The following is an 11,889-nucleotide window of genomic DNA, read 5'->3' on the forward strand; positions in this document are numbered from 1 at the left end:
TTGGGGGAGCAGGCGGCAGTGGAGTGGAGGTGAGCTGGGGGGGGGGGCGGTCCCCTGCCCCCCCCCCCCAGGGTTACTTCCTGCGGCCCCCCCCCCCCCCCCCCCACGGCTCCCCCCCCGCAGGGCCGGCTCCCGGCTTTTTGTGCTCCAAGTTAAAAAAAAAAAAAAAGGAACCAGAATGCCGCCCCTTGTTAAGTGCCGCCCCAAGCACATGCTTGGAGTGCTGGTGCCTAGAGCTGGGCCTGGATGGATTGCAGCCCACTGGAGACTGCTCTTGAGGTTATCTTTAAGGACTTATATGGACAACACTTCCTTCTTTTGCTCCCCATACAAGATGTGTTTTGGGAGACAAATCTTCCATTCTGATGATATGTCCGGTCCACCTAAGTTGTGTTCTCAATAGCATTTCCTCAATGCTCTGTTGTGTTTGCCCTTTCAAGGACCTGCCAGAGAATGCTCATTATTAAGGCTACATTTTAGTCACGGGTATTTTTAGTAAACGTCATGGAAAGGTCAAAGGAAAAAAAAAAAAAGTCATGCCCCCGTGACCTGTCCATGACGTTTACTAAAAATACCTGTGACTAAATATTACCTGCTGGGAGGGGGGCACTCCTGAAGACTGCTGCTGGAGGTGGGGGCAGCACTGGGCGATGCATCTGCTGGGTGGGGCAGCCCGGGGCCCTGCTTCAGCAGGGGGCGGCCCGTGTCCCCCTATTGCTGGAGGCTGGGGCGGCCTGGGGCCTCACTGCTGCTGCTTGGGGGGTGGCCCCGCCACCTGTCTGGGTGGGGGGCAGCCTGTGGCTCTACCACTGCTGTTGCTGGTGCGGGTGGGGGGCAGCCTGGGGCCCCGGCGCCACCTCCGCTGGTCCAGGCGAGGGATGGCCCGGGGCCCCGCCGCCTCCACTTCTGGTCTCGGACCACTGCTCCAGGGCAGTGCTGGGGACCAGCTGCCTGGGGCTGCCAGAGCAGCGGCCGGTGCGGCTGGCCCCGGAGCTTCCCAGATTCTGGGGTGGTCCTGGGGTCAGCTGCACCAGCGCTGCAAAATTCACAGAGGTCACAGAAAGTCATGTGACGTCCGTGAATGATTCGCAGCCTTATTGAACGGAGGGAATGCTTGTGAAATTGCTCAAGCTGTGAAATGTGCCATCTATAAAGAGTCCATGTCTGAGATCCATACAGGAAAGATGTTTGATATATAAAATATTGAATAATATATTTGTCTGACAAGACAGTTTTAGCAGTGTTATACAGAGGTAACATGCACAGTAATAGTATGCAACAATGGAATGCAGTCACTGTCCATTGGCAACAGCTTGAAGGAAAAGCCTGGACGCTCTGGAATAATGAGCAATGGTAACATTGCTTATTAAATTTATAGAAACTCATCACCTAAGGTGGTTGTTGGAACCACGCAAATAAAACCAGTCAGCAGATAGAGGTATCCAGCCTTCTGCTAATCATCAAGAGTAATTTATTGTGGATACTACTTACTGCATGCAATAACATTTCAGTGCATTTCTACTTACAATTCTTTTTAAAGAGGCTTCTTGAATTTTTTAGAACTTGCTTATGAGAAATCTCCTCCAGGTCTAGCAAAAATGTTCTATTTTATTTGAATTAAGTAAAACTCATTTTAGAAGTAGTCATTTCAAACACAAAATGAAACTGTCATTAAGATACTCTGGTGCAGCAATTCTATTTATCAGATCAGATTAAACCTCAGAGGCACAATACAAGTAGTTCTGTTTTCACTTGAAAGAAAGTTATAAGTAGGACACACTATGGATAACCCAGAAGGTGGGATGTTTCCCCTCTGTTTAAAATACAACAGTTGTTGCATACCTGATACACTATTACACTAGGTGAAACAAAAAGGCACCAGTTAAATAATCATCAATTGTTAGGGTCTGTCAGGAAAACATTGCAATGTAGTGACTGTCTAGTCACTTTTATGTCATGAATTGATAGCTCAGTGGTTTGAGCATTGGCCTGCTAAACCCAAGGTTATGAGTTCAATCCTTGAGGGGGCCACTTAGGGATCCGGGGCAAAATCAGTACTTGGTCCTGCTAGTGAAGGCCGGGGGCTGTACTCAATAACCTATCGAGGTCCCTTCCAGTTCTAGGAGATAGGATATCTCCATTAATTTATTTATTTTTATTTTATTTAGGAATAAGAAGTGTAAAAAAGCTGAATTAAACAGAGCTTGATAGAAAAAGAGAAAAATATTGTAGAAAGTATTGTCAAAAAATGTAACATTTTATGTTGGAAAAAGTTTCGTCAAAAGTTTTCTGACTTGCCCTACGAATTAATATTGACTTATTTAGGAGCAGCCATAATACAGTAGGAAAGCAGCATGGGGTGAACAGTGCGCCATAGACTGGGAAATTTAACATAGCAAACACCAGAGGCAAATTTACAACTATTACTTATCATGAAAAGGCTTGTGCGCTATTCCACTGAAAACAAACTTTTACAATTAGGTTTGCTATCTACTCCTTGTTTAGAATCTTGAAATACATTGTACCAATTAGGTCGCATGGCCATCATCCCCATTATGACTTCAGGTCTGCAAGGCCTGACAAAATACATTCTAGAATACTTAAGGAACTGGCTGAAGAGATCTCTGAGTCATCAGCTATTATCTTTGAGAAATCATGGACGACGGGACAGATCCCAGAGAACTGAAAAAAGGACAAATATAATACCTATCTATGAAAAGGGGCATAAGGACAGCCCAGGGAATTATAGACCAGGCAGCTTAACTTCAGTACCCAGAAATATAAAGGAGCAAATAATCAAACAATCAATTTGTAAGCACCTAGAAGATAATAAGGTGATAAGTAACAGTCAACATGGATTTCTCAAGAACAGATCATGTCAAACCAACATAATATCCTTCTTTGACAAGGTAACAAGCTTTTTTAAATGTGGGGAAGCAGTAGATGTGATATATCTTGACTTTATTAAGGCTTTCGATACTGTCTCACATGACCTTCTCATAAACAAACTAGGGAAATATAGCCTAGATGAACCTACTATAAAGTGGGTGCACTGGTTGGAAAACATACTCAGAGAGTAGTCATCAATGGTTCACAGTCCGCTGGAAGGCCATATCGAGTGGGGTTCTCCAGAGATCTGTCTGGAGTCTGGTTATGTTCAATATCTTCATAAATGATTTGGATAATGACAGAGAGTACATTTATAAAGTTTGTGACAATACCAAGATGAGAGGGATTGCAAGTACTTTAGAAGACAGGATTAAAATTCAAAATGATCTTGACAAATTGGAGAAATGGTCGGAAATAAACAGGATGAAATTCAATAAGGACAAATGCAAAAGTATTAAACTTAGGAAGGAATAATCAATTACACAAATATAGAATGGGAAATAACTGGCTAGGAAGAAGTATTGCAGAAAAGTATCTGGGGATTATAGTGCATCACAAACTAAATATGAGTCAACAATGTAATTCTGTTGAAAAAACCAAACATCGTTCTGGGATTTATTGGTAGAAGTGTTGTAAGCAAGACAGGAGATGTAATTCTTCCACTCTACTAAGCACTGATAAATCCTCAGATGGAGTGTTGTGTCCAGTTATGGGCACCACACTTTGGGAAAGATGTGGACAAATTGGAGAAAGTCCAGAGAAGAGCAGCAAAAATGATTAAAAGTCTAGAAAACATGACCTATGAGGGAAGATTGAAACAATTGGGGTTTGCTAAGTCTGGAAAAAAGAAGACTGTGGGGGGACATGATAACAGTCTTCAAGTTCATACAAGGTTGTTATAAAGAGGAGGGTCATATATTGTTCTCCTTATCCACTGAGGAAAGCACAAGAAATAATGGGCTTAAATTGCAGTAAGGGAGATTTAGGTTAGACATTAGGAAAAACTTCATAATGGTACAGATACTTAAGTACTGGAACAAATTACCTAGGGAGGTTCTGGAATCTCTATCATTGGAGGTTTTAAGGACAAGTTAAGCAAATACCTGTCAGGGATGGTGTAATGGGGTTTGACTCACCACTGCAACACCTCCTGCTGGCCGTCCTGGGAATTAGCTCTGGTTCGCCAGTGGGCCTTCATCTAGTGGCATCTTACCATCATCACTTCTGCTATCAGGACCCGTGTCGCTCTCAGGATCGCACTGTCCTCCTCTGGACACAGTCCTTCGGCTATGCCCGACTCAGTTCTCTCCTCGCCTTCCGGGAGGCCAGCAGTCCTCTGTCCAGCCACTTGCCCCAGTGGTAGGCTGCAGTCCAAGATCTAGCCACTTGCATCAGCGGCAACTGGGGCCAAAGGGGGTGGGGACTGGCAATCACACACTGCATCACCTCCAACCCCCGCCATCTGTTTCCTTGGGCCACTTCCCCATGGCCCTAGCACCTTCTCCGCCCTTGAATCATGGGCTCAGTTTGGCAGCGGTCAGCCAGGAGCTCGCTCGCTCATGCTCCCCTGACCCCGCCCAGCACTGCTCAGACCATGGTGCTGTCTCTTCTCCCTCCTTCAGGGCAGCCAGTCCTCACTCCTCAAACTCCAGGGTGTGACTGAAGCTGCTCTGTTCAGCAGCCCTTCTTATAAGGCCCAACCTGGTCCTGATTGGCTGACTTTCTAAACCTTTTCCCAATTGGCTGTCTCTACAAGCCCTTTCCTAATTGGCTGCCTCCTACGCAGCCTCCCCGGGTTGCTTTAACCCCTCTTCTGCCAGTGTGGGGCCGACGCCCCACCACAGATGGTCTAGATAATACTTAGTCTTGCCTCAGTGCCTATCAAGGTCCCTTCCAGTCCTACATTTCTATGATTCTGTGATTAAATAGGCATATCATTTATCAGCATATCTACTGAGTGGATGCTCCTCTGTTCAGCAGTGCAGCTTGCCCAAGCTATAAATAACATTCAGTGATCTCTCTGACTTTGTATTTGTTGGTGACATATGTTTCTTCAGTTACCAGGAAAACGCCTGCCGGGTTGGAATGTACATGCAAAAGTAGACACCTATCTGTGGCTTGGTTCCGTCAAGTATGCCCATACCATTATGGAGAACTTGCCTATAGGACATGAGACTGAAGTGCCCTCCACAGCTGGTACAGGGCATCATGCTGCTCCTTCACCTGCCAGTCTGGTGTACAAAAGTAAGACAATACTTCTGCAGTACAGTAGCAAGGATACTTAGCGGTAGTGTGGAACGTTAAACATATGGTGCTCTAAATTAGGAGGGCAACAAAACATCTACTTGATGTAATTGCATTTCCCCCCCCCCAAAATGCTTAAATTACCATTTTAGCACATCGTTTGATCAAAGACACTGACTGTGGCACCACCTTGGCAGCTGCTGAATGCTTAGAACTTCCATTGATGCTCATGGAATCATAGACATTAGAGATGGAAAAGACCCACTACATTATGCCCTTCCCTCCATATCCCTCTCAGTGCAAGATTGTTGCCCTTAGCACATGTTGCACTGTTTGTGCTCCCTAGTTTTAAATGTTCCAAATGAGGAGTCTTCCACTAGATCTTTTGATAAAAGCATACGTGCTCGAATTCATGCTAGATGATAAATATACATAGGGAGACAGTATGGTCAAGTGATGAGAGAAAAGACTGGAAATTAGCAGAGCTGGGTTATAACCCTGGCTCTGACACTGAGTTTGTGTGAATTTAATCTCTCTGTCCCTCAGATACTCCATCTTTAAAATGGTGATCGCACTTTCCTATCTCATTGGAGTGCTGTGAGGCTCAAGGTTTGGGAATTTGTGGGTGGTCCTCTTCCCATGTATTCATGGCATCATTTCCCCAAAACTGATAACATTGTATCCATTGTCCTGACCCAGCTCAGCACCTCTTCCAGTTAAGAGCCCACATGTATCAGGCCAGGGGGCTCATCGCAGCTGACAGCTCTGGACTTTCTGATCCCTTTGCCAAAGTAACGTTTGTTTCGCACTGCCAGACCACCAAGGTAAGTTGCAAAGTCTTCCTTCTCTTTGGGTAAATAAGGAACTGAGATGTCTCAGTGGTGAAAATGGGAAAAAATATTGATTCTTCAAAGGCAATCAGGAGTTACCTTACCAGATCAGATCAGTGGTCCATCTAGTGCAGTCTTCTGTCACTCTCAGTGGCCAATATTAGATGTTTCAGTTTCCCTTTCTGTAAAATGAGGCTAATGCTTAATGAAAAACTACTTAACTACCATACTGAGGTGTTGTGAGGCTTAATTCATTAGTTTGTAAAGCACTTTGAGATCCTTAGACGGAAGGGGCTCCAGAAATGTAAAGGACTAGTGTATTATTAAGACGAGTGGTTACTTATTTGCGGTATCTCTTAGTGCCAGTCATAGTGTATATTATATCATAGCACTAATATCCAGCCATGTGAATACCAAGTGTGGTTGAAAACAGAAGTCCTAGCACGGCTGTCTATTTTGAGGACATGTGCCTGTCATTAAAAAGAAACACCACTGCCATTCTAGCTCTTGGTGTGATTAAATTAACAAATATACCATCAGGGACAGCTGCTTTGATGGCATAGCATACGTAGAGTGAGTCACCAGATGCAGCCTTGTATCTGCTCTCTAAGTGTAATTGGTCTGCAGGCTGTTTTAGACTCCAGTTAGACTAGTGCCAATCTGTTTTGACTCTTTGGATGTTAGATTCTCTGAGATTATTGGACTGAAACAGCAAGTGCTGGCTGGGTTGTATCTCTCTGAAATTACCCCTCTTTAGACTTTAAGATTAGGCCATTTCCACCGGCAGGGGGACAGATACTGCATCCTGCATCCCCTCCACTATTTTTGTGTGTGTAAAGATCAAGGCTGGGTCACTTTTAAAAAAATCCCAAAGCGCTGCTGTGACCATATGAGTCAGTTTGGCCCTTTGGAATGGAGTTTCGTAGAGCACAAGGATGGTTTCAGAGAGGCATTACCAGGTAAAATGCACACCTGGTACAGAGGCTCTCTGCACTACTTAAGTCCTGAAAAATAGTTGCTCATTGAGAGGCCTCGTTAGGGATGCCTTTGAACTGGAGAAATGGTCGCCAGCCCAGCCCCACAGAGATTGGCATGAAAGGCATTTTGGAATGAGCCAGGAGTTCCCTGGGGACAAGAGAGGGGCTTCTACCCAGATCCTGTGGTTCCAGTACGTTGTGCAACCAGTACAAGGGACAGCTGATTTATTACCCATGGGGAAGGTGGGAGGGTTCTGCATGGCAACCCTGCAACCTGGCCTGGGCTTGGGTGGGAGAGTTGGATTTCACTTTCACTCAACCACCTTGACTCTCAGAGCCCACCGTAAGTTTGCAAGGGTGGAAGTTCAGTAGCCCACTATTTCACTTGTAAACAGAGCACATTTGACACAGAAATCATCGAGAATCAATAAATGTGGAACCCAAATCAAACTATTTTTATAGTTACTTTTCACAGTGTTTAACCCCTTCTGGCTCTCTGAAGGAAGTTTCTGTAGCAGCAGATTTTGGGGGATAGGGGAAGGAAAAGGTTTCTCTATCCAGGTGGCTCTCTAGAGTCATAGGGCCTGATTCTGCTCTCACTTATGCCTGTTTTATCCTCATGGTTATGATCAATTGAGTTAATCTTGGTTTACCCCCATTGTAGCTCTCTGGATGTCAATGGAATTGATCCTGGTATAAGTAGCATACCTGAGAGTAAACTCAGACCCCGTATGACAGCATTTTGTACACACAAAAGTGTGAAGTAACATATTGTCTGAATAAAATACTGCAGGCAATCATTTGAATTGTTTTTAGAATGGTGTCCGCCAAGCTCCAATAAACCACAGTGAAAGAAGACATTTCCATTTAACAGAACAACAGCAGATGATGAGAGTTAGATTTTGCAGTGGATATTTTTTTCTTTAAAATTTAACATTGGTAGATACTTTTCCTGCCAAAGCAACTAAACTCTTGTCTTTGAGGAAGTGCCTTGAGCAGCCCAGCATGTCTGAAGTGCAGCAGCAAATTGAAAGGAAAAATTAAAAAAAATATGGATTTGTTATGAATTAATCAATAAATTACCTTATTCAGTAAGAACATTGTGAGTTATTATTGGCATCTGTATTTGAAGAAAAATGACTTGGAAAATGTTTACCCCACAGAATGAAAAAGTGGAATACATTTTGCGCAAAGTCCTTCTTTAACTATACAGGGCCTGATCCTGCAGTCTCCAAACAGGCAGCCTTCCCACAGACTGCAGTATGAGTTTTGCACGCACAAGGACTGCAAGATATAAAGTCGTATATCTGGTTATTTGTGCAGGAAGAGCCGGAAAGGCAAGGAGGGAAAGAGTGGGGAGCTTTTACAGCTCAGAATGCACATGGGTGGTATTCATCTGCGTGGGAAAGACTTTCAATGCACTTATGAAGGCCCATGTTCGGGTTTTAAGGCCCCAGTCTAACAAACTATTGAAGCACATCCATAACTTTAGGTACATGAGTAACCTCATTGAAGTCAATGGGACTATAGTCAAACATGCGTTTTATGTGCTTTGCTGGACTGGGCACTAAATGAGGCTTGCATGGTGCATGGGTTCTGATGCAGGACCTCTGCAGAGGTGAGTGACATTTAAAATAGGCCTTGTTCTGATTCTGTATTTCACCCTCTCTTAATAGTTTAGTTTAGGCCACTTGAAAAGATTTCATCATGGTGCAGCCACTTTCTGCTGGAGCACACCAATTAGTCTTTTAACAGCCTTCTAAAAATGTTGTTTGTTTTTCACTAGATCATTTCTCAGACGTTATCCCCTACATGGAATCAGATGCTGCTGTTCAATAACATTGTACTCCATGGTGAAGGGAAGGAAATTGCTGAATTCCCACCAGTGATTGTCATAGAGCTGTATGATGACGATGCAGTGGTAAAGATGGAAATGCCTCTTATTAAAAAATCTGAATTGTTGCAGTATAATGTATTATCTATGTAAAAATCAAAGCTATGTCATTTAACAGACATTTAAAAGTAGCTTCTCTGGCCGTGTAAATCAGTTTCTGGCCCTTTAAAATGGAGATTAATATTGTAATGGGACGTAGTTTGAGAACCAGATTTATCTCCAGTCCTCAGTTATGTCTTTGTAACCTCGTGGTCTTGTTGTTCCAGCTTGACTCTCAGATCCAAAAAGGGGTTTGCAGTAGAAACACCCTTTTACTTGTACACAGTTGTAATTATTGTATTTATATATATCCAGAGACCCAAATTTACCTCCAGCCCATAGAAATCTAGCACCATCTCACTGCTTATTAGGATACTGCCTTCAGAATTGCTGAAATGTGAAACCAAGGCATTGGTAAACTTCAGGCGAGTTTAAAGAAATTCACCCTTCTTCATTTCAGTAGTTGCTATCCATTGTATCTTGCTGTGCACCTCACGGGGTAGTTTTGTCATATATATTACAAGCACATTTCCCACATTTGGCTAGAGGGCGGGAGGAGCCATCCCTAAGGCTGCTGCTATGTTTAGACTACTTACAAAATAACCTGAAGGTATGTATCCTTATTTATCTAGGGTAAATCAGACTATATTGGCTCAACAGTAGCTGCCCCTGTGGTGAGACTCGCCGATCAGAAATACGAGCCACCTAAACTGTCTTATCACCCAGTGCATTGTGGAAATCTGTCCGGAGGAGACCTTCTTGCTGCATTCGAGCTGCTGCAGGTGAGCTAGAATCATTTGACTATTAACATTTACCTTTGGGGCTCGTAAAAGCATTTAGGGTACAAAGAGACACCATGGTCCCAGTCTTGCCCTCACTTATACAGGTGCATCCCTTGTTAAATTCAGTGGGAGTTGCACCCAGGAAAGAGCAGACTTGGAGAGCAGACTCTCCTTTACGTCTCATATGCCTAGAACATGATGCAGTTGTCATTCCTGCTCATCCTGCAGTTGGAGCAATAAACACTGCCCCTACTTCCGCTGCTGCTGGCCCTCTGAATTCTCTAGCCTGACTTGCCTCGCGTTTCCATTGGTTTTACCCTGCTCTGAGTCTATTGACTGCAAGGTAAAGTGTGGCTTTGTTCTGGGAAGTGACTGTGTAAAAATGGCACCTTCTTACTGCTCCCTAAGTCTGTTCAGAGTTCTGTGTCTTTAACAACACTAATAAGTTGTTACTACTCCTTACTCTTATTACCAGTATGGAGGCAATGTGTATAAGGGAGAGTTAATTGGGTTCTGTTCTGGCTGTAGCACATAAACAGAATTGTTAACCAGTTTCCAGTTGCAGGGCTGAATTCTCATATCTGGGCATGGCTTTGCAAATGCACAAACAAGATATAAGACAGCTTGGCTTTCAGATCCTAAGCAGAATTTGCAGGGCTGACAGGTAGAAGAAACCTCTTTTTACTTGTAAACTGAACAAATTTGTTCTGAAATCAGTGAGACATAACATGTAAAACACACAGACCCCCATGCTGGCATTTTAATAATCACTTGCCAGAGTAAAATTGCACTTTAAAGCATGTGGGGCTAATTGTTTCTCCAATTAAACCTAAATAATACCAAGGAGGGGAACGTGCCAACTTAGTGGGGTGTAATTAAGGACAGAATCTAGCACCATAATCAATATTTTTCTCAATTTTTAATCTAGTCCATGTTTCTAGTGAACAGAGCAAACATTCAGTTTTATTTCACTTTTATCTGGCCCAAGGGAAACAGCACAACATACCAGACTGATCTGAAAATATCTAAGGCCCGAATAAAGAGCTGAAAATAAATGTAAAAATGACCCAGTGCTGGCATTCAGCATTCTCAGACCCTTCATTGTTTGTCTTGGTGATTACATAGTAAAGAGTGCTTGTTTTCACCACAGATAATGCTCAAGAGCATGGACTTTAAAGAACCATTCAAGAAAAGATGTGTTAAAACATAGGAGAGGCTCTAAAGCATTCTCAGAGGCCTGATGTGCTGGCAGTTTCTTTCTAGTATCAAAGGATTCCTGATGATGCTCAGTAAGAAGAAACTCTACAATCACTAATTTGCTCTGTACTTTTGAGACATTAACCCTTTCAGCCACATACCACATTAGATACCACAAATTGTTGTTTGTTCAATTCAGGCTATTTTATAATTGGAGTAACAATATGTATGAGAGAAGCTCCCTTTTGATTGCTGTAGTTCTAGGTCACTGCAAAAGGGTTAAAGTTGATTTTAATATAACAGAGCAGTTGAGACACTTAGAGAAATAGGAGATTAGAGAAACAATGACTAATAGTGGACACTTGCTAGTCTTAATAGGTATGCAGTGCACATATCTCCACTGCTACAACGATCCACTCCCCCGCACAAGACACCTTTCAAGATCCATGGATCCTACACTCGCCTATCACAACATGTGATATACCTCATCCAGGGCACTAAATGCCCCAGTGACAATTATGTGGGTGAAACCAGACAATCATTACGCTCTGGAATGAACTCACACAGGAAAATGAAAAAAGACAAAAACACCCTACTACCTGTGGGTGAACACTTTTCACAAAGTGATCATTCTGTATATAACCTATCCGTCCTCATCCTCAAAGGAAACATGCATAACACATTCAAAAGACCGTGCTGGGAGAAGGGCCGGCTCCAGGCACCAGCTGAGCAAGCTGGTGCTTGGGGCGGCAGATTGTTCGAGGCGGCATTCTGCCCAATCCTAGGGCGGCATGGCCGCTTTTTTTTTGTTTTGTTCTTGTTCCGCTCCGGCCGCCCTGTAGGGGGTGGCGGCGCAGAGAACCAGAGCACTCTGCAGGGCAGTCCTCTTCCTTTCCTCCCCACCGACCGGAGCGGAGCCCTCGCGGCAGGCAGCAGGAGGCGGCGCAGCGGGAGGGGCCACATGGCAGCACCCCTGCTGTAGCCCTGGCCGCCCCCTTCTCTCTCTCTCCCGCCCGCTCCTTCCCCCTCCCCCCCCC

The 11,889-nt window shown here is 44.0% G+C and overlaps 1 protein-coding gene across 1 annotated transcript in view; it reads left to right on the forward strand.

The window, feature by feature from the left end:
* The window catches only part of FER1L6 (fer-1 like family member 6), a 115,577-nt gene that overhangs the window by 49,147 nt on the left and 54,541 nt on the right, over positions 1-11,889 (forward strand). Inside the window, exons 19-22 of the mRNA XM_029913388.1 lie at positions 4,947-5,133; positions 5,833-5,957; positions 8,727-8,861; positions 9,506-9,655. Coding sequence (XP_029769248.1) covers positions 4,947-5,133; positions 5,833-5,957; positions 8,727-8,861; positions 9,506-9,655 — 597 coding nt within the window. The remainder of the gene's footprint in view (positions 1-4,946; positions 5,134-5,832; positions 5,958-8,726; positions 8,862-9,505; positions 9,656-11,889) is intronic.

This window comes from Terrapene carolina, unplaced genomic scaffold, assembly GCF_002925995.2.
Source record: "Terrapene carolina triunguis isolate 2854851 unplaced genomic scaffold, T_m_triunguis-2.0 Scaffold58, whole genome shotgun sequence".
Taxonomy (NCBI): Eukaryota; Metazoa; Chordata; order Testudines; family Emydidae; genus Terrapene; species Terrapene triunguis.